Source organism: Hydra vulgaris, chromosome 06 (genome assembly GCF_038396675.1).
Source record: "Hydra vulgaris chromosome 06, alternate assembly HydraT2T_AEP".
In the NCBI taxonomy this organism is placed as follows: Eukaryota; Metazoa; Cnidaria; class Hydrozoa; order Anthoathecata; family Hydridae; genus Hydra; species Hydra vulgaris.
In genome coordinates, this window is record NC_088925.1 from 33,214,846 (window position 1) to 33,238,757 (window position 23,912).

General features: G+C 28.0%; 1 protein-coding gene and 1 long non-coding RNA gene across 3 annotated transcripts; both read right to left on the reverse strand.

Annotated features, from left to right (window-relative positions):
• Nucleotides 1–10,926: 10,926 nt before the first annotated feature.
• On the reverse strand, nucleotides 10,927–11,394 carry LOC136081337 (uncharacterized). Its single transcript, XM_065798647.1, has one exon. The coding sequence runs from the start codon at nucleotides 11,392–11,394 to the stop codon at nucleotides 10,927–10,929; it is 468 nt and encodes a 155-aa protein (XP_065654719.1).
• Nucleotides 11,395–12,724: 1,330 nt separating this feature from the next.
• LOC136081786 (uncharacterized) lies at nucleotides 12,725–16,036 on the reverse strand. Of its 2 annotated transcripts, XR_010639119.1 has the most exons (5): nucleotides 15,343–16,036; nucleotides 14,861–15,237; nucleotides 14,562–14,658; nucleotides 14,259–14,366; nucleotides 12,725–12,916 (listed from the first exon to the last, which is right to left on the reverse strand). It is a non-coding gene; the product is annotated as an uncharacterized LOC136081786 (long non-coding RNA). The 2 variants fall into 2 exon arrangements; XR_010639118.1 differs by lacking the exon at nucleotides 15,343–16,036 and having other exon boundaries at nucleotides 14,861–15,336.
• Between the last annotated feature and the right edge of the window lie 7,876 nt (nucleotides 16,037–23,912).

Here is a 23,912-nt window from a genome sequence, read left to right on the forward strand (position 1 = left end):
TTTTTCTGTCAACGTTGATTTAACGTTGAAACAACGTTAAATAAACAACGTTTAAATCGTAACGTTGTTTTAACGTTGAGACATAGTTGAACAACGTTGAAACAACGCTTCAACCAAATTTCAACGTTGAAACAACGTAGTGATGCCGGCTGGAAATAACGTTGGGATTTTGCATATTAAAACATTTGACAGGGCCAACGATACAAGTATTTGTATCATTGGCTTTATTATGTACACAATTTTACAAAATACAAAACGATTTTAAATATAATAATGTATATAATTTTCTGAGCTTCTTTGAGATAATTAATTACTTATCAGTCTGTTTAATCTTTTTTTTTCACCCCAATAGTTCCGTCTAAAGCTGTATAAGTTAACAACGCTTAACTTAATCTTAAACATGATACCAATTTTAAAAAGCTATTCTTTCGATATATAATAAATGCAAAATATTATATATATATATATATATATATATATATATATATATATATATATATATATATATATATATATATATATATATATATATATATATATATATATATATATATATATATATATATATATATATATATATATATATATATATATATATATATATATATATATTATATATGCAATATAAAGTATTATATATGCAAAATTATCATTTTATAAATACAATTTTCTTTAAACTTGCAACGTTAGCCTGGCTGATTGGATTCCGCTTTAGGCCACTAAACCAAGGTTTCCGGGTTCGCCGCTCGATAAAGAAATTTTCTGTTGATTAAAAGTTGATTTTATAATCAGCATGTAGATACATCAACTGAGGGTTTTGGTTTGGTCAGATACTCTTTTAATTAAAAGAAAGTCTTCTCTAAATATAAAACTAAAAAAAAATATTTGTTGCGTCACAAAATCGAGACCTCCCTTCTCCGCGTAACAAATTGTCATAAACTCGCCTACATTTCTCCCTCCCCCCTCCTCCACCAAAGCGTGACGTAATTTGTGGATGACCCCATAAAAGAGCACCTCAAAAATAAAACAGTTGAAACTGATTAAACATAAAATCTATTCGAAAACAAGTTTTCAGAAAGATTGATTTAAGAGATTGAATGAAGAGAGCTATTTTTGAGCATTTTAATATATAATTAAGTTTTAGCATTCATTACTTAAATTTTTTGGTTTCAAGAAGGCATTGTTTCCCGATTACACAATTGCATTCCCGATTACACATTTGCATTCCCGATTACACAATTGCATTCGTTAACGTTGTTCCAGTTATCTTCATTATTTAATTATTATTCATTAAATGACATTTTAAAAAGTATAGTTTTTGAAAATCTTGTTTTATTTATAAAAGTTTACTACTGAAACTTATTAATATTATATAATAATTAGTGTTTTAGTTTCTTAGTTGATTATACGTATTTAATTATAAATCGTAATTAAATATATTTATTAAGCCGCATTTTATAAATTTTTTTCTTTAAGAACTGTTTCGCAAGTATAAAATTAAAATTTTTGCAAAATAAAATTTTATTATAAACATTTGGTATGTAAAAATGATATTTTTTTACAGTTATATCCGTTTGGCCAACAAACTTTCTTTATAGAATTTAAAACGTAGTTTGGCGAAAGAGCTCGCTTTGGAAGTGCGACTTCCGTAAGCACTACTTTCGTATCTAGCAAAATAGTTTTATTTCGTAATTCAACTAGCGAACGGATTCATTTTGTAAGTAGCATTTGCGTAATGAAAAGCAGCGGGTTTTGTGTTTCGTAAAATTCGGTACGAAAAATAAAAAATTCCTGATTCTCAATATCCTTCCGAAAGAATTTTATTTTTCCGGAATTGTACGAAATCTTCCGGTTAACAACTCTACTCTAAACGCACTTGAAAATATAAGGAGAAATTAATGGAAAACAAAAAAATTGCTCAGGTTCTCTATCGCATTTAATTAGATAACAAAGATGTTTATGAACCTAGATTAATAGTACCTAGATTAATAATAGCTCATCAGTTCAACAAATTCTTTATTGACATCGGTTCCGAATTGGCAAATATAATTCCTAATACCCAAATTGTGTTCAATAACTTTTTAACACTGGTGGATGATTGCATTTGTTCCAATTGATAGCTCAAAAGAATTTCCTCAAATGATAGCTTAAAAGAATTATCTTTTGATAGCTCATCCAATTGATAGCTTATCCAATTGATAGCTTATCCAATTGATAGCTCAAAAGAATTTCCTCAAATGATAGCTCAAAAGAATTATCATTTGAGGAGTTTCAAGTGTCTTTAAACCTATTTAAAAGAATAAAGCCCTGGAGCAGATGAAACAAACGCAAACATAGTCTTAGAATGCAAAAATAATTTCAAAGTCTTATAATAGTTTGGGTTTTGGAGAAATCATTGCACTGAGCATACAGTGATGGATTTGGCTATCAATATTTTGAAAGGATTTGATGACAATAATTATACACTTGGAGTTTTTGTTGATTTATCGAAGGCATTCGACAATGTCGATCACGAAATCATTCTCTACAAATTAAAAAATTATGGAATTCAAAGTTCTAATATAAAATGGCTACAGTCTTATCTACAAAATTGTAAACAATTTGTGACGTATAATTTAACTTGGACGCAGTTAGAAGTTATTAGTTGTGGTGTCCCTCAGGGCTCAATACTTGGTCCTCTGCTTTTTCTCTTGTATATTAATGACATCCACTTATCCTCTAAACTCTTTCATTTTGTACTTTTTGCTGATGATATTAAGTATTTTTTTTCGAGGTCTAATTTAAAATTAGTTTTTTCTACTGTAAACACATATCTTATAAATATCAATGACTGGTTTAAAGTCAATATACTGTCCGTAAAAATAGATAAAACTGTATACATTCTGTTTACAAAACATTTGGAAACTGACATCATACCCCTGAAACTTCCTGATTTATTTGTAAACAAAATTAAAGTAAAAAGAGTTCACTCAATGAAAATCCTAGGTATAATATTTGACGATCATTTAAATTTGAAAATTCATATCCAATTAGTGGAAAACAACATTTCAAAAGCTCTTGAGATCCTTTTCAAAACGAAGCACCTTTTGAATATAATGTGTTTAAAAAACTTGTATTTTCATTTATTCATAGCCACATTAGTTATTATATGGCGTGGGCAAGTAATTATTCATCTTCTTTAAAAAAAATTTATTGCAAACAAAAGAAAGCGAGCCGGTTAATTTTAAATGCAGGTAGATATGCATGCGCCGAGCCTTTACTTAAAAAAACTGTTTTAAATATTTATGAACTAATCATCTATCAAAGTCTGATATTTATGTTTAAAATTCATAACAACATGCTTCCAACATATTTTCAGCCTCATTTTACCTTAATTAATCACAAATACTCTACAAGACATTCCATTGGCAATTTTATTATCCCTACAACATCCCTTAAAAAATCAGACTTTTCAATTACATGTCGAGAACAACGTTTGTGGAACTTTATCCTGAATAAAGACATGAAAAACATAAGTTCAATCCAACTATTTAAAAGAACAGTTAACGATATTTATGAAATTTAAACCTATCTCTATTTTATCAACATTTTCTAAAATCTTAAAAAAAAATATTTACAATAGATTATATACTCATCTTAGGGACAAATTTTTTTTAAATAAAAATCAGTTTGGTTTTAAAAGAAATAGTCCCAGGCACATCTGGTATTGTAAATAGGCAGAGTATTTATCACGTATTATATACGGGTCAGGGCAATAACATCCGTTTTTGCCATGTATAATAACATCCGTGAAACAACATCCGAAATTTCATCGATGTATAATAACATCTGAGAAATAACATCCCAAATTTCATTGATGTATCCGAGAAATAACATCCCAAATTTCATTGATGTATAATAACATCCGTGCAACTACATCTGTAGATTTTTCGGATGTAACTACATCCGAATTTATTTTTTTTTTAATAATGCATTATTTTAACCAGATGTAGTTACACATCTGATTTTTTTCGGATGTAATTACATCCGGAAAATTATTTATTTACTAATACATTATTTTACACAGATGTAGTTACACATCTGTTTTTTTTCGGATGTAACTACATCCGGGTAAAAAGTAATTTAAAAATGCATTATTTTAACCAGATGTAGTTACACATCTGATTTTTTTTGGATGTAACTACGTCCAGAAATTTATTTCATTTTGTTTTATTTTTAATAATGGATTATTTTAGGCGGATGTAGTTACACATCGAAAAAATCCCTGATGTAGTTACATCTTTCTAAAGATGTTATTATGCATCGATGAAATTTGGGATGTTATTTCTCGGATGTTAATTCAGTAAAGAAAAAAAGCGGATGTTCTTACACAAAAATGCGCGGATGTTATTTCACTACTCCGCAGATGTTGTTGAACGGATGTAGTAATCTTTTCCCTTATATACCGCTGTTGATACCAGAAAAATGCGTCAAATTTAAAACTTAAAATCTAGTTTTAAGTTTTAAATTTGAGTTCAATGTCACATTTTAATCAAAAATTAGTGTAATCGTGCCCGGTTTTGTTTAAATATAAACATTTGACAGAAAAATTAAAGTTAGGATGCAGAGCGCATGCGTACATTAAAATCGCTGGATCTAAATTAAGAAGTTTTAGTGAAAAGTCGTTACTTCATTTATGCAACTTTTAAAATTGTCTAAAATTATTATCGAGTAAAAATTTTTCAAAAAACACAAAAAAACACAAACCTGCACCCTACATCACCAAATTTTCTGAAACTTGGCACAAATGTTCAGAGATATATATTAGGAAAGACTGTAAAAATTTGTCATAAAATTCCTATTCGTTTATAACTTACAGCAACTTGAAGTTTTCTTGATTTTGACTGAAAAATGAGGGGGGGGGGGGAAGTTCCGAAAGTTATTCCATTTACTTTTACCCTTATAAGGTACAAATTGATGGTAACTACGTGTTCCAGGTATTGTATTTGCAGTATCTAATCGTTCTTTAGGAGTTTTTCTCACCAAAAATAAATCTTCTGATAAGATATATATGAAATGTACACCTTCAATGTTTTCATTGCAATACTTATACATTGCTTGTGGAGATAAAATATGATTACCCATATCTCTTTGCAAGCTTGCTAGTGTTGCTAAACGTTTGACTGTACCACCTATCCCATCACAAGGTTGCTTACCGTGACTAGTTGCAAAAAAGTTCCATTTAGCAGAAAATCCAAAATCTTCAAGATGGAAACAAAGATTTAAAATATTTTTGCAATTCTTATATTGAACACTCATCTGTAAAGTATTCAATATTTTTTATTTGAGGCAGATTTGTTTTTATATCATTGCTAACAACATCAATAATTTTTTATACCATTTTCACATCATGGATCATATCATCCGAAGTAATACAATAAGATTTGTGCTTGAGAATACCTTCTTTTTTGAAATAAATAATCACAGGATGAAGTGTACATTGTAAATTTGTCCAATAAATGCTTTGCACTTCATCTTGAACTACAAATTTATAGTTTTCCGAAAAATCACCCTGAAATGGGTCGTCCATAAAGAACGTACGCTCATAGGGGGAGGGGGGGGGAAGGTTTTCGAAAAGCGTACGAAAGCGTATAGGGGGGGGGGGGAGGGTTCAATTTAAAAGTACGTATTTCGATTTTCTAATTTATCACAATTAACCAGCTAATCAATAGAAAAGTTACATTCTGACTAAAGATTCTAGTTTGCCAACATAAAAAGATGTATGGTATATGGAGTAGAGGGTATAGTTTTCCTCTATGCACACACATGTATGGGCGCCCTCAAAATTTTTTGATGTTCCAGATAGGACACTTTCACACATCGTGCAAACTCCTAACTTAAGTTTGTTTATACCTATGCCAAATGAGGAGGCCTTGCAAAATATCGGGATGGCGGAGGCCTGTGAACAAAAGCCCTAAAACGCTTACCCTCCCCTGCCCATACGTGAGGGCACTAATGTAGTAAAATTTTCAACTTTACCATCTAAATCTAAATTTAAATGACGTTAATTATATTATGTAATTATATTACTATAAAATTAATTATGTTATTAATTATAATAATTATTAAAAAAACTTATAAACAATTTATTAAGAACGATATTACTTAATGAAATATAAATATATAAATTTTTACCTCTACACACCTTTTGGTGAGTCAGAAATGGATTACAACAACTTTTCTGATTACTTTCATATCTTACAACTAACATATCATGATGATGTGTGCATATGCTAGTAATTTGTTCTTTTTTCATATTTGTTCATTTTACAAGTAGTTTTTTAACATTGCTGTCAATATCTTCAATCAGATTTCTTACTTGGGTATATGACTGTTCATAACAAGCTCCATAATTATTTACAAAGTAGCAATTTATTTTGTTATCTATATAAAACTGTAATGAGTAATCACAGTCTAAACACTTAAAAACAAGAAATCTTAAATACTATGTCCTACCAAGTAAATCACACTTAAACACAAACAATATATCCACAATAAAAATTTAAGTTGTATTTATAAGGAACATATTGCTTGAAGAAATAGCTATTAGTTCTAATAGACATACTTTATTAAGTACCTACTAATTATTACCTTTAAGTACCTACTAATTATTGTCAATTCTCTACCAACTATTTACAAAAATTTTGTGTGAAATTAAAATATAACTGAATATATTTTTATTTAGTTATATAACTTAACATGGTAATATTTATTAGACATTAGTATGTCATTTTATTACTTTTTTTTTATTGATGAGATAATCACTATTTGATTACAATAAAACAATTAAGAATAAAAGGTTATATAATATTGTTTAATTTAATGACATGACTATTATGTAACAAAAATGAAATAACTATTATGTAATGAAAATAACAAGTAACAAATTTATAAATTTACAAAAAATGTTTTGTAATAACTTTGTAAATAATTTAATCATATATACTGTTTTTTTTTAATCAACTAACTCTAATAATTATAGTCAGTTGATTTATAAAAACATAATTATATAATTAATTTATAGATTATGATTAATTAGACCAATTTAATTAAAAAATAAAAATAATTGTATTTAGTTCAATGTCAAAATACATTTGCAAACTTTTTTTTTTTACAAAATTTCTTTAGAAAAATTGAAAAACCAAAACATTAATAACTTCTCGACAAAACAAAAGACCAATAAAAATTTGGTTTGCAAAGTAGATATATGTCGAATATTTAAGAAAATCAAAACCAAAAGTTTTTTGCATCAGTCAGATTTTTTCTAGAGCTATACTTGTCAATGTCCTTTTTTATTGTTGTTAGTAAATGCGTTTTGTGGATCTTACAATAAACTATATTTCATTGTTTTGACAGAGACGAGACTATGATTTTCAGATTCAGCTGATTTTAAACTCCTTTGGTACCAAATTTTAGATTCCCAACATTACCACAAGCTTGTTAAAAAGATAATAGTAAATTGACCTATTTCCACAATTCCCCCCCCCCCCCCTCTCATTTTTCGGTCAAAAACTAACTTCAAGTTGCTGTAACTCTTAAAGGGATGAAAATTTTTTGAAAAAAATTTACGTTCTCTCCTAACTTATATCTTTAAACCTTTTTGCCAAATTTCAGCGAATTCGGTGATGTTGGGTGCAACCCCTTGTTTTTTGAGAAATTTTTACCCTATTTTGTTTTAATAAAAACTTATTCTACAACTATATTCTGGCAGGAATATTCAGCTATATACGAGAAGCTACACCAATAGTCTTCATATAGCTTTTGTGATATATGTAAAATGTTTTAGCAGAACGATAGCTCTTTATAAGAGATTGATCCTTCTGATAAACCATTTCACATGTAGCAATGCTTTTTTCATTAATATAATGTTAGATAATATAGTATATGATTAATAATATTTTATTATGTTATGTATTATTAAGTTCATTTATATAATAGTATGTTATAAGAAAAGTCATCGTTAAAGCACTATACAGTTATATGTATACTATTATTAAATGATGTTATCATTTACAACTCATCAGTTTAAACTGTAATGGTAATATATCTGTTATCGCATAATATATGCGATAATAGAAATTAAATACAAAAAAAACCCAGAATGCTTTAGCCGAACAATATTGTTGTGCTAAAGTATTATTACATATGCCAATATATTCTAGAGATATAATTATTATTGCATATAATATATGTGATAATAGATATATCTCCAGTACTAGAGATATATCTTTTTTCACATATATTATATGTGATGATAATTATATCTCTAGTACTGTTTGCCCTGATACGTTTTCAAGTTCATTAGATGAACTGTTATCTGAAGATCTTTCATCACTGGAAAATAAATAAAAATCATTTAAAAGATTTATATCTCTGTAAAGTAAATATATATTCAAGTGATAATCAAAATAGAGTATCAAATATGGTTGGTTCTTCTGGTGATGTTGAATTCAGTGATACTGATTCTGAACCCAAAACCAATCTTTCAGCGAGATTTGTTCGCATGGCTATTAAAACTAAATTTCGTGTAGACTGGAAAGATGCTCGATAAACCATTATGTTACCTCTTCTATAGACACAGTTTTACATTTGAAATTGATACTTGCATTAATATCTTTTTTTTTAAGCTAAAGATTTTGAAAGTTAATAAATATATTTTGAGATATCTTCCTTTTTTTTGCAAAAGTTGACATTTTTGATTTTCAAAAAATCTTAAAGCCTAAAATAATGAATTAACTTTAAAATCTCTAACTAAATATTTACCTAACACACTAAGGACCAATTGTGTAAATGAAGTAAAAGAAAAGTTTTATGTTTTTTTACTTTTTGACTAATTCTCAGAAAATTGGCCATTTAAAAAAAAAATTTATTACTTGATTAAAAAAACAACGATATTTTAAGAATTTATTGTTACTTTACATTAAAATTTTTTTTATTTAATTTCATAGTTGATAAAATATATTTCGAAAAAATAATATTTATTAGTAGGTATAAATAGTATATACCTACAGTATGAAAAAATGTTTACTAATATCTTAACTTGCAACATGTAACTGGCTACACATCAGTGTTTTCCATGTTTAAACAAGAAATGCAATCAGATCATTTAATGAAGTTTATGTTTATTCTACAGTATTGTGTTATTAGGATATTTAAACACACTAAATATTAATGTTTTATTAGGATAGTACAATAATTGTGTTATTTACAAATAAATTTGTTTTGTGTTTTTTTTCTATTTTTTATTTCGTATTCATGAATTTCAAAGTTATGTTCTTTAAATTTTAAAATTGTCTGGATTTAATTCTACATTCTTTTTGTAACTTTTTTTGTCTTGTAATTTCATTAAATATTTTTATGAAGGATAAATTTTTTACTTGGTTAAATATCACTGTGTACACTGGAGTTTTAGATGTTTGAGTTTTAACACTTACAGGCATTGTGCAAACTCCAAACTTTTTTATGTTTATGCTTATATCAAAAAAGAATGTTTTGCGAAGAATTGGGGTGATTGGAGCTTGGGAACAAAAAAGCCCTAATTTTTGGGCCCACCCAGCTCATAATGTGGGAGCAAAGAGTTTGTAAAATGTTTTCTTTACTATTTTTATCAAATTTATATTCATCAACAAATTTCAAATTTCATGCAATATTTATTATTTACTAATTAGATTACTTCTTTTTCATAATTTCTTTAAAATATTTTGGGGATATTTTAATAAAATGGATATTTTAATAAAAGGATGAAGGCAAAATGAGTGACAAAGAATTCAGAAAGGTAAAACTAACTTAATTGAAACTTATATTTTTGTGGATGTGGTATGTGTCTATAAACTGGCTGCATGCATTCAGGTATAAGAAAGAACTTTTCCTTTGGTTAATTAATTTCTTTGTTTCTGATATAAATTTCATAATCTTGGAAGAACTATCAAAAAACATCAGAAGTTTTGAATATGTTGTATAGTGTGTTTTTAGTTGTATAAACAGTAATTGTAAGAAATTGTAAGAAATAATACATTTATAAAGGGTGTTTTTTTTAGAGGTATAGAACTTTAAATTGCAATAAAACAACGATGGATTATTCGATTGACAAGAATTTTTTTTTATTAGAAAGATAATCTTGTGGCATTACATTTTAAATATAATTTCTGGCATATGACCGCGACGGCTGGCTTGGATGTAGTCCAATCTGGACGTCCAATTATCGATGACTTTTTCCAACATTTGTGGCCGTATTTCGGCAATAACACGGCGAATGTTGTCTTCCAAATGGTCAAGCGTTTGTGGCTTATCCGCATAGACCAATGACTTTACATAGCCCCACAGAAAGTAGTCTAGCAGTGTTAAATCACAAGATCTTGGAGGCCAATTCACAGGTCCAAAACGTGACATTAGGCGGTCACTAAACGTGTCTTTCAATAAATCGATTGTGGCACGAGTTGTGTGACATGTTGCGCCGTCTTGTTGAAATCACAGCTCTTGGACATCATGGTTGTTCAATTCAGGAATGAAAAAGTTTGTAATCATGGCTCTATACCTTTTTTTTTTTTTTTTTTTTTTTTTTTTTTTTTTTTTTTGTTCTTTTATCTTTACAATATTGTGATTCTATCTATATAACTGATACAAATTTACAATTTTTATAAAATATATGATGGTAGGAGAAAAAATAAAATCTCACAACTTTATAGAATACAAAGAATATAACTGCAGGGTATCATTATTATTAAAAGAACGCGGGAAACTTGCAGAAGACCAGATGGTCTTGTCATCAAGAAACCGCTTGTACTAGTAATATTTACCTATCACCATTGTACTAGTAATATATACCTATCACCATTGACTGTAACGTTCAGGCCATCATCATTTTTGAAGAAGTACGGACCAATGATTCTACCAGCCCATAAAGCGCGCCAAACAGTCATTTTTTCTGGATGTAACGGTGTTTTGACAAACACTTGATGATTCTTCACTCCAAATGCGGCAGTTTTGTTTGTTGACGTAACCATTCAACCAGAAGTGCGCTTCATCGCTAAAGAAAATTCGCTTATGAAAATCGGGAACAACGGCAATCTCGTTTTGGGCCCATTCGACGAATCTACGCCTTGCTTGATGATCGTTTGGCTTCAATTCTTGCACGAGTTGGATTTTGTAAGCACGCATACCAAGATCCTTCCGCAAAATCTTCCATACAGTGGATGGACACAGATCCAATTCCTGTGCTCGATGGCGGATAGACTCATTCGGGTCTTCCGCAATGCTACGCTCTACAGTAGCAATAGCTTCTTCTGTACGCACCGTACGGCGTCTCTGGGGATGCGAGTTATCAATAAGAGTAAACGTGGTGCGAAAACGTTCCATGGTTAATCGAATTAACTGCTCTGATGGATGATTTTGTCGAGGACAAAATGGACGTAGTGCGCGATACGTATTCTGCACAGAACCATTATTTTCGAAATAAAATTGAACTATTTACAAGCGATGTTCAGGCGTGAGTCTATTCATGATGAATTGCCAAACCAAACTGAGAATAAATCACTTGTCACCTGTTAAATCGGTCGCCATCTTGAACAGTAATGCCAACTTAAAGTTCTATACCTCTAAAAAAAACACCCTTTATTATACAAGGTGAATAAATCCTCGACTAGTATACATTAGTATACAACTAATTTTGGTGCAACTTTGTTATTATAAAATAAAGCTAACATGTATTTTTTATTATATTATAAAAACTATAATATAGATGCGCATATTAAACACTGTACAAGTTAATTAATAAAATTTTCAAGTATTAGTTTTTTGTTATTATTTTAAAAGCAATGCGTGTGCGCGTTTGTATATACATGTAATAAAAATAAGTTTCAGACGCGCATTATGTGTCCAATAACCTACGTGTCTAAAACGTATTTCTAGTACGTGTTCTACTCGGTAAAATGGCTAACATACATTCGTGAATAACACGTATTCTAAAAAGTTTTAAACGCGCATTTAATACCAAAAAAACACCGTATTGAATAATATCTAATTACAGTGTTTTATGCGTATTTTCAAGAGTTTCAAATGCGAGTTTGATACACATTAGGATGCGTATTGCATACTCGTTTTTAAATGCATCTGAAGCGTATTTCTAATGAGTGTTTGGCACGATAAAATACCCAGTCGGCAAATTTAGTTGTAAATGCGCATTAGAAACTCATTTAAATACGTATCGATGTGGTATGTATGTTAGCCATTTTATCGTGTCGAATACGCATTAGAAATACGCATTAGATGCGTATAAAGACGGGTATACAATACGACGCCTACTGAGTATCAAACTCGCATTTGAAACTCTTGTAAACACGTATAAAACACGATAACCAGAGAATATTCAATACGATATTTCCCTGGTATTACATGCGCATTTAAAACTTTCCAGAATACGCATTATTTACGAATATTTGTTAGCCATTTTATCGTGTCAAACGCGCATTAAAAATAGACGTCAGATGCGTATAAAGACAGGTATACAATACGACGCCTATTGAGTATCAAACTCACATTTGAACACGTATAAAACACGATAACCAGAAAATATTCAATACAATTTTATTAACTAATATGAATTCATAACATAATGATAATGACTAGCAGTAAGCAACCCGTAATACGGGTTATGAGTTATTAAATCTTTAATAACAATAAAAACACATTAATAACTTGATATATTATCTAAAAAATTTAATACAAATTTATCTATAAATATTTTAACTTTGACTCCCTATCAGCAACGTCATTGCTTATAGTTAACGACGAAGACCGCATTAACATCAGTTGAGTTCTTTTTAAAATCTGTCACAACACAGGTACCAGAAACGGAAAGTCAAGTAAAGCCTGCAAATACCTAAAAAATGAAATTAAAAAAAAAATTACAATTTTTAATTACAAAAGTACTATTTGCATTTTATTGTTAGTAGAATTAGGATAATAATAACAGAAAGTATATATTCTGTAACTACAGTATAATTAAAAAAGATTATAAAAAGGCTAGACAATACAATGTAGTAACACTGACAAATAATACCACAACTTAATAAAATATTTTATTAACTTAAATACTTGGACTGAAAAGATTTTATTTATTACAATATTTGAACAATCAAGGGACAATTATAGTTAAACAATTTAAACAATTATACCATAAAATAGCAAGCAAATCGTAAAATATTTCTTAAAAATGATCTATTTTTTTCATTTGACTACTATTTTCAAGTTGCCTATAAGCATTTACATTAATAACTTCGTTGAGCCTAATACTATCTATTTCAATTTAACTATTATCATTAAACATATTACCAGTAATCTTACTATTGCTGCAACTGAATAAATGAACGTAAAAGAATCTTACAAATTGTGATCTTTTCTAATCAAAGACTTTATTTAAACTAAAGATTTATTGAAATCCATATCTTTTTATATGTTTACATACATTAGTCATTTATTAAAAATATTAAACAACATTAATTTACATCAATGATTTTTAATTAAAAAAGAATCTAGACTAAAATGCACAAAATTATTTTTACCTTAATGCACAAAAATAATAAATGCACAATCTTGTATAAAAAAATGAAGCAATGTCAATCAATATATTTTACTCTAAATTAATTATTTAAATATATATATATATATATATATATATATATATATATATATATATATATATATATATATATATATATATATAGGGGAAAATGGGGTAAAATGACGAATGGGGCAAAATGACAAATGGGGCAAGATGACGAATGGAACAAGATGACGACCTACAGTTATCTCTTAAGCAAAACTAAATATAACAGTTGACTTTAGCTGAAAGGGAAGTAGATTAATTTTACTAGATTTATCAATGGTTTCTTTTTAAATATTATTTTTGTGACGAAAGCTAAGTATTAAAAAAGTTTTTCCGACATTGAGAAAAAAACTTTTTATCCTTGTTTGACTTGATTTATTACATCGCTACATCACCAGCTAAAGGTAAGTTTTAATTTTTGGGAGAGACTAAGATACAGGCGTTTTTCGAAACAGTTGTCATCTTGCCCCATGTTCCCCTATATGTCTAGGGTTGCCAGATGTCCCGATTTTACGAAGGAGAATTCTGCGCCAAATATGTAAAAATATTTTTTTTACTTAGTTTTCCTTCGTAAAATCGGGACATCTGGCAACCCTATATATATCTATTCACATACCTTTAAAAAGTGGTATTACACTTTACACAATGAAATATGGAAATACATCATCATTTTTTTCAACTACTTTCAACGAATTTATTTATTTTTTCCAGTCTGTTATTTTTTCTAAGAAAGAATATTTATAAAGATACAGAGAAATATAAAATATACTGAAATATAGGCAGATTTATGTTTATAAACTTTTGTGTCAACAAATTACAGTCAGTTTTCCATGTTAAATACATAAAATATATATCAAATATAACATATATCAAATATCAAATAAATCCAATATAAAATAAAACAAAATAGTAAACTTACTCAAATCAGGATCAGTTATACCGTGTGAAGTAACTAAAAAACACTTCAGTTCTTTTCAATTGCTCTAAAAAATAACTTTCAGCTCTTTCCAATTGCACTAAAAAGAAAAAAAAAACTTACTTAGATAAGTTGCCAAGTTCTTAAGAATCTGAAAACAAATAAGTAAAAAAACAAAGAACAAACAAACATTTATTTGTAAAAAACTACTATATTTAAACAAATTAAATTTAAAAAAGTGTAACACCAATTCTCCTTAAAGGCTAAAAAAAAAAAATTTCAGCTCAAATTTGCTTGCATACCTTGCTTGCAAAACCATGTGAATAAGAAACACATTTAGAAAAGCCTAGAAACTACTTAAAGATGACATATGCAAAATTGAAGTTTGAACGTTGACTGGACTAATTATTAGAAGATGTTTTTAAAAAATTCATAAAGATTTACATATATTCGTTCTTTCATATCGCATAAATCCATCATATGATAAATCTGAAATGAAAAAATGTAATGGATAAGTAAATATAAAGAAAAACATCATATATGAATCGCAAATCAAAATATCAGATAGAGATAAGATGTCATGATAAGAGAGTAGTAGTTGTTAAATATTGTTATTTCATGTTAGCTTTTAGAAAACAATTCATGTTGGTACATCGTCGTACGACAAAGGGAAGACAAACTAAAAATGAAAAAAAGAACATAACTATGTTAAAAATTATAAAAAAATTAAAATTATTTAAATTTAAAAGTGTTAATTGATACTATATAATAGTTAAACTCATACTTTGCTTTGTTCTAAAGTAAAACCAAATTAACAGACATTAACACTGCTTGACACTGAATTCTGTCAAGTTTTCTGCTAGCCGAGCAACATTTCTAGCATTTCAACAATTATTAATTTCATCCTGCCTAGATCTATTTTTTTTCATTTGACTACTATTTTCAAGTTGCCTGCAAGTAGGCTCAACGAAGTTATTAATGTAAATGCAAAAGCATTTACATTAATAACTTCGTTGAGCCTAATACTATCTATTTCAATTTAACTATTACCATTAAACATATTACCAGTAATCTTACTATTACTATAACTGAATAAATGAATGTAAAAGAATCTTACAAATTGTGATCTTTTCTAATCAAAGACTTTACTTAAACTTTGAAAACATGGAAACAACATAATATAAACATATATACGAACTATTAAACACAATATATTTATTTAAATTTATGAAACATATATAAACACCTCTTATAATATTTATATACACAATAGATACATTTTATACTACTTTAAAAATACATTTAGAAAACAATTATATAACACATATTACCACATACATATATTTATCAAAAACGTTTTAATTTTGAACATAATATAAACAAATATGCAAACTATAAACATATATAAATTGAATTGCGTGAACAAAAAATTTAAAAATAACATTAAAAAATCTAAAAAGATTCATATTAATTTATATATAAAGACATATATCTCGTAATAAAATATCAAATTGTAATCATATTTAATTTAAGTCAAATACTTATTGAATAAAGAACAAAAAAACAGATAAAAGAACTGCAATCCTAATAACAAAATTTAACGTTTAGCAACAATTAAAATGTCAGTGTTGGCTCAAAATTTTAACTTATTTTTCTAAATTTTCTAAAACAGAACAAAAAAAGATAATAGCATAACAGAAATGTCAATAAAATAATAATCAACATAAGCAAGGTATGAAATGATAGGATTTAAAATATATTTGAACTATATTAATTTAGGACTTCATTAAACTAAATTAATAAATTTAAAAGTAGTAGTAAATATTTTTATGATAAAGTTTTAGTAACTCTTTTAGTGCAATAAAGCACTGTAACTGTACTAGAGATAATTTACTAAATTTCTCGAGACCTTTTTAATTTAGATTTTGTTTTCGCAATTTCAGATTAAGCATGCGCTTTAAAAGCCAAGATTTTCGTTTTTCCATTTTTTGTTAATATTTGATCAAAATTGGGTTCGATATCATATCCAATTTTGATCAAATATTATAAATACGTATTTTTGATAAATAAGTGGTATTGAACTCGAGTTCGAAACTTAAAACTAAATGCGCATTTTTCTGGTATCAATGGCGGTATGTTATACGTGATCAATACTCCGAGTATTTACAATACTAGATATGCCGACTGGGTAGCTAACGTACATACCAGAATAATGCGTATTTAAACAAGTTTTAAATGCGCATTTACAACTTAATGTGCCCGCTGGGATTCTACTGAGCATGTAATCATCCAGTTTGTCCGTGAAATTTCTAACTCTTTCAAAATTCACAATTTACATTAGGTAATTTTTTTAGATTTAGTAAAAGCATTTGATACAGTAATTCATGGCATTTTGATTCATAAACTTAAATAGTATGGACCCAGCCGGCACATTAAGTTGTAAATGCGCATTTAAAATTTGTTTGAATACGCATCATGGTATGTATGTTAGCCATTTTATCATGTCAAACTCGCATTAGAAATACGCTTCAGATGCATTTAAAATTGATTATATAAAGCGAATCCTACTGAGTATCAAACTCGCATTTGAAACTCTTGTAAATACGCATAAAACACTGTAATTAGATATTATTCAATACAATGTTTTCTTGGTGCGCATTAAAAGTGCGCATTTAATACTTTTCAGAACACGTGGTATTCACGAATGTATATTAGCCATTTTACCGAGTAGAACGCGTACCAGAAATACGTTTTAGACACGTAGATTATTGGACACATAAGACGCGTTTGAAACGTGTTTTTATTACATGCATATACAAAAGCGTACACGCATTGGCTCTAAAAGTAATAACAAAAAACTAATACTTAACTATTACTTATACAATGTTCAAATGCGCATCTATATTATAGTTTTTATAATATAATAAAAATCCATGTTATATTAATTTTATAAAAACAAAATTGCGCCAAAATCCTCTACTAGTATACTAATGTATTATTTACCTTGAATTATTTTACCTCTACTAGTATACTAATGTATGATAAAAATGTATTATTTTTTACAATTACTATTTATACAACTAAAATTACACTATACAATGTGATATTCAAAATTTATATTAATAGGCAAACAATTGAAATCCATTTTATTAAAAGATTTGACTGCATTCGCCTTTGGTGGTACCTCATCAAGAAGGACGATTTCGAAGAAAAACAAAACTTCTGATGTTTTTCTATAGTTCTTCCAAACTTAAGAAATCTATATCAGAAAAAAAGAAATTAATTTAACCAAAAGAAAAGATCTTACTTAATCTGAATATTTGCAGTCCGTTTATTGTGAGAGACATACCACATACACAAAAATATTAAAAGTTTCAACTGAGTTAGTTTTACCTTTCTGTATTCTTTGTCGCTAATTTTGTCTTTATCGTCATCCTTAATAAGAAAAACAGCAAAGAACTTTTGTATAACACTATATAACTGGATATGTAAAAGCAAAGATTAATAACAATATAAAAATTTCTAATTTTTGTTTGTTTAATAAAATTTTTATCAATAACAGCTTTAAAATACATAATCGTTAACAACCTTAACATAAATACATAAATTCAAATAATAACTTTAATGTAAATCTAAATTAGTGAGTTTATTTTGTATTTATTGTTGGGTATATATAATTTTAGTTCTGTTTTTGAAAAACTGATTTTGTTAAGAAACTGGAAGAGTATTGCTTATAGCAATAAAACATTTTTTCTCTCCCTGGCTAAGAAGTGTCTTCATTACTTTACAATACATAGAGATTACATTTTTCTATGTAAATACTCTCTATGTAAAGATTCCATTTTTACATAGAGTTTTTGTTTCTTTTAAAAATCATTTTACATTTTATGTTTTACCCTGAAGGGTTTGAAAGTCCATTAAATCATTTAGCTACATTAAATTTTGCATTTCTTATTGTATTTTTTTAATATTGTAAGTTTTCAAATTTAAATACAGATGTATAATTTACAGAACAACTATAATACTTAAACCATCAACAGTATGAAACAAGTTATGAACATTTAAAGTTACAGATCTTAAATGAATTATGGATACAAGTAAAAAAAAAGCATTTAGCAAATAGCAATTATTAATTTTTGTTATTATCATTGTCTTTGTTTAAGATTCCTAAAGTTACAGCAAATGCAACAAACAGATTTTAAACTTCATTGTCTAAAACTTTCTCAAACACAATATTTCTTGTATATAAGATGAGTTGAAAAAATTCTGTTGCCTTCTAATTTTCTAGTTCAAAAACATCTTTTGGACTTCTAACTATCCAGAAGCAGTGGACTGATCAATTTCCAACATTTGATTTAAAATGAATCGTTTCTAAGCACAGCTGATTTGAATTTTTGATTTGAATTTCAAACAACATAAAGATATTGATGATACACTTCGAAGAAAAAAATTGCGCATAGGCTCAATAGCAAATAAAAGAACCATATCTAAACTATTTATTAACAATCATATGCTGTTCTTATTCTTATGCAATGAGTAAGCATTTGACCTAAATTCAGCATCAGTTTATAAAATTGCATTATTTTTTAATCACAAATAAAACAATGCAAAATAAATCCATACTGTTTTTCATTATTAACTAACCCATTAGTTGTTAAATTAATAACTTTTGCGACAAAATCTTGTTAACAAAATTGCGTCATGAAAGCCTAATGGCATTGCATTTCGAATAAAAATAGCCACTGGAAAAGGACAATATACTAAATTTTACTGTTGAACAAAAAATTGGTCCAATTGCTATCAAAGCACTAAATTGGAAGTCCATCATTATTTACATCAATACTTATAAAATTGTTATCTACTTCAAACCTTTGCAAATCTAAATGCAGCTACACTTGCTCAATACAGCGTGGATACAATATAACGAGGAGTTCTAGTTAATGCTTGGAAATCTTTTGGTACGTCATACTTTTCAAATTTTCTAGACTGCATTAGAATCAGTTGTATATTATTTACTGCATCTCTTATTAAGTTGTGTACAACATACGCTGGTTTGGGTTCAGAATCAGTATCACTGAATTCAACATCACCAGAAAAATCAACCAAATATGATACTCTATTTTAACAATCACTTGAATATCTATTTTGGCTATCACTTTACAGAGATATACTTGCTTTCCAGTGAAGAAAGGTCTTTTGGTAAAAGTTCATCTAATGAACTTGACAAAATATTAGGAAAAACAGTATTAGAGATACATTTATTATCACATATGTGATAATAGATATATCTCCAGTACTGGAGATATATCTGTTATCACATATATTATATGTGATAATAATTATATACTATGTTGGTATATGTAATAATACTTTAGCAGAACAATAAAAATTGTTCGGCTAAAGCATTATCACATATATCAACATATCTGTGCAAACTGTACTTAAACTTTCCACTGATATATTGATATACATGATAATGCTTTAGCCAAAGAATATTTATTATTCTGCTAAAGTATTATTACATATACCAACATATCAGTGCAAACTGTAATGGAGGTATATCTACGTAGTTATTAGTGGAAACTGGAAGTACAGTTTGCACTAATATCTAGTTACAACAACAACAATATATTTACCAGAAGTATAGATAGATTTATTCTATCTATACTTCTGGGATTTTTGTATTTATCATGTATTATCACATATGTTATTTGATAACAGATATATTCCCGTTACAGATTGCACTGATGAGTTGTAAATGATAAAATCATTTAATAATAGCATATGATAACGGCTTTAACTGATCTTTAATCTTTTCTTATAACTTAATATTATATTAATGAACTTGATTATATATAACATAATGTAAAATTAATTTATATTTTATTATATAATATTATATTAATGAAAAAAGCATTGATATACGTGAAATGCTTTATCAGAAGGATATCTCTTCTGAAAAAATATTGCTCTGCTAAAACATTTTACATATATCACAAAAGCTATATGAAGACTTTTCATATAGCTTCTCGTATATACCTGAAAATTCCTGACAGAATATAGTTATAGAATATATGTTTTTATTAAAGCAAGATAATATTAAAAGTTGCATAAATGAAATATAGACTTTTCACTTTTATTTTTTATCTTTTTATATTTATTATTACTGTTTAAACTCAGCAACAGTTGAACAACTTTGCCTTTATAATTATATATATATATATATATATATATATATATATATATATATATATATATATATATATATATATATTTGTATGTATTTAAATATATATGTGTATGTATGTATGTATGTATGTATGTATGTAAATATATATATATATATATATATATATATATATATATATATATATATATATATATATATATATATAATATATTTTCCGGTTTCTCTTCCACTGCTTGAGTAGTATATGCTACTACTCAAGCAGTGGAAGAGGAATGACATAACACTATGGATATATTAGGAGCCAACTTTGTTAAATATGTTGGCCCCAATAATAATGTAGCCTTTACTTCCTTTTCGGTTTGCCGCTTTTTTAACAATAAGGTCGAGTCACCATTTATTTTAAACATGTTAGCCATCGATGGATGACATACTCCCGACAACACCGACTTGACTATTCTTGTCGCATGAACACTTCTTCTCTCCCCCAAGGTACATTTAAAAATTTCCTCGGAAGCCTGACAGATACTTTTGCTAATATTCCCATACTAGAGTGGCATTTTTCAACGGTTGTTCTTTGAATTGGAAATGTGGTTCTATAGTGACCCGTAATAACTTAACATGAGTTACTGGTTAAATTTTAATATTTCCAATTTTAATGTGTAAGTTATTTGGAAGTTTTTTTCTCGGTGATTTTAACACTATCAGCTGCGTTTTACTGGAGTTGATAGTGAAACCATAATCGGTATAGAACTTATTAGTTTCTCAATGACAACTTCTAGTGAACTGTCTGCAGCTAATAGGGCAATGTCGTTTACAAATATATAAGATTCAGTTGTTAATGGTTGTGGAATATCTCTTATGTACCTTGCGGTACGCCTCTTGTTATCAGCTTCTATGGGGTAATCTTATTTCCGTTTTTCACCCTCTGAACCCGTCCTTCTAGGTAATTTTGAAATAGTTTACCAGCTTTTTAGCTTAGTCATACTTTAGCAAGCTTGTTTAGTAAATTTTGATGTGGAATACTATCAAATGCTTTTGTCAAGTCTATTAATAGGGTGCCAACAAGTTTTCCTTCATTTAACGAACTATACCACGAGTTAGTTGCAGTTATTAATGCAGTTTCACAGTTGGAATTCTTCCCGAATACAAATTGCTGATTGGTATTAATTTTTTAGCTTCACTATATTCGGATAGATGTCTGTGTATTATCTTTTCATAAACTCTCCAAAGTAATGGTAAAATTGAGGGTGATTTTGTACCTTTTCCCTTCCATATTGTTGTAATATTAGCTTTTTTCCAGATTTCAGGAAATACACCCTCATCTTTAGATTTGTTTAAAATGATGATTAGATTTTTTGCTAGAGAATTGTCCAATCGTTTGATTAAATAAGCTTAGAGTCCATCATGCCTAGCTGATTAGTTATTTTTTACTTGGTTAAGTACGTTCAATACAGTTTCTATTTTCACTAACTTAAAACTAAAGCTATCGATTTGGTCACATCCGTATGGCCATACAAGTGAAGTCCTATCTTTGCATTGAACTACTGAAGCTAGATGGTTATTTAGATTGTTAAAATTGATTGCTTTTTTATCTAGGGTTTAATTTTTTATCTTTAGTATTAAAACACATTTTCTAAATATACTTCCAACCATCTTTGGTGTTTTTGCTTTTGGAATGCCTCTTTTCCTTTGTCTATTTCAAACTTCCTTATAAGGCTTCTGATCTGTTTTTTAATATCCTCAAGTTCTTTTTCTTTTTCATCTATACATTTTTTTTTTTTTTAGCTAAATCTCTTCTTTTTATCATAACTTTTATTTTTTCATTGAGGTTCTTCGACGTTTTTAACTGGTGCAAATTCATCTATTATTTTCAGGAAAATAATCACTGGTAGAGTTGTTACTTTCTTTGTACTTAATGCATACTAGATCTATGGCAGTTATACCAAGGCCGTGTCTGGGCATTTGGCCGACTGAGTGCTAGTATGTATAGCCGCCTTTCAAGGTAACAAATATCAAAGAAAAAAAAATTAAAATTTAATTTTTAATTTATATTTACAAAATTACATGTAACATTAGCATTTACATATTAAAATCAAATTAAAAATTACCCGACGCGATTTTATGGAAGCAAATTGTTCAATCGCTTCTTGAATATTTAGCGAATTAGCTATGTCACTTTCTATTGTAATAATTGAAACATTACTGAGACGTTCTTGTGTAATGGATGTCCTCAGGTAGTTTTTAATTATTTTCAGTTTTGAGAAACTTCGCTCTCCTGAAGCAACGGAAACTGGAATTGTTAGAAAAAGTTTTTAACTCGTGGCGACATTTAGAAAAGACGTCTCCAAGTTGTATTTATACAAAAAATTTAGGAGTTCTTCGGGCTGCTTTTTGTCTCTTACGATTATTTTTAAAGAAATCATTTCTTCATAAAATTCCGCGCCATTGATACCACAGAGTTCACAATCTTTAAATTTATTATGAAGATTGAAACAACTTTTTTATTTCTTCATCTTCCATATCAATAAATTTGTAGAGAGATCCAAAACATTGTTCAAAATTTGACAAAGTTTCAAAACGGGTGGTAAGAGATGAAATAGCTGTATCTAGTATAACATAATAAAAATTAATTTTAAAAGTTTCTTTTGGAGTAAATTGAATATCTTCTTCTCCATTCATAGCTAAATTGTTTTCGGTGACGTCGACGACTTACACTAATTTTAGCACGGAAATCCGGTTCTGTTTCAACTGCTTTACAAATTTCATTAGAAATTTTCAAATAATCTTTGAAACATTTATCATTTCCAATGCTTTTGAAAAACTTCAAAACTTCCATAATTGATTGCACCATTTTAATAATGACATCTACCTTTTCCAAGATTTTGTACCATACTATTATTGAACAAGATTTAATTTTCATTGCCAAACATTCGCCTCATGTCAAACTGTTGGCGTTAAACATTCTTCAGCTACTTCTATAAGGCTATCGTAAATTTCACCTAATTCCTAAACTTATCGTAATTTACCCTATTCCTAAATTATCGTAAATTCCACCTAATTTGATTCGTATTAGTTAGTAAACAAAGCTGTACTTAAATGGTTTAAACGAATGAGAGCTGATAAATTCCACCTAATTTGATTCGTATTAGTTAGTAAACAAAGCT

Bases quoted from the DNA above. Each gene is read 5' to 3' on its own strand.
- LOC136081337 (XM_065798647.1), bottom strand. From the start codon at position 11,394: ATGGAACGTTTTCGCACCACGTTTACTCTTATTGATAACTCGCATCCC.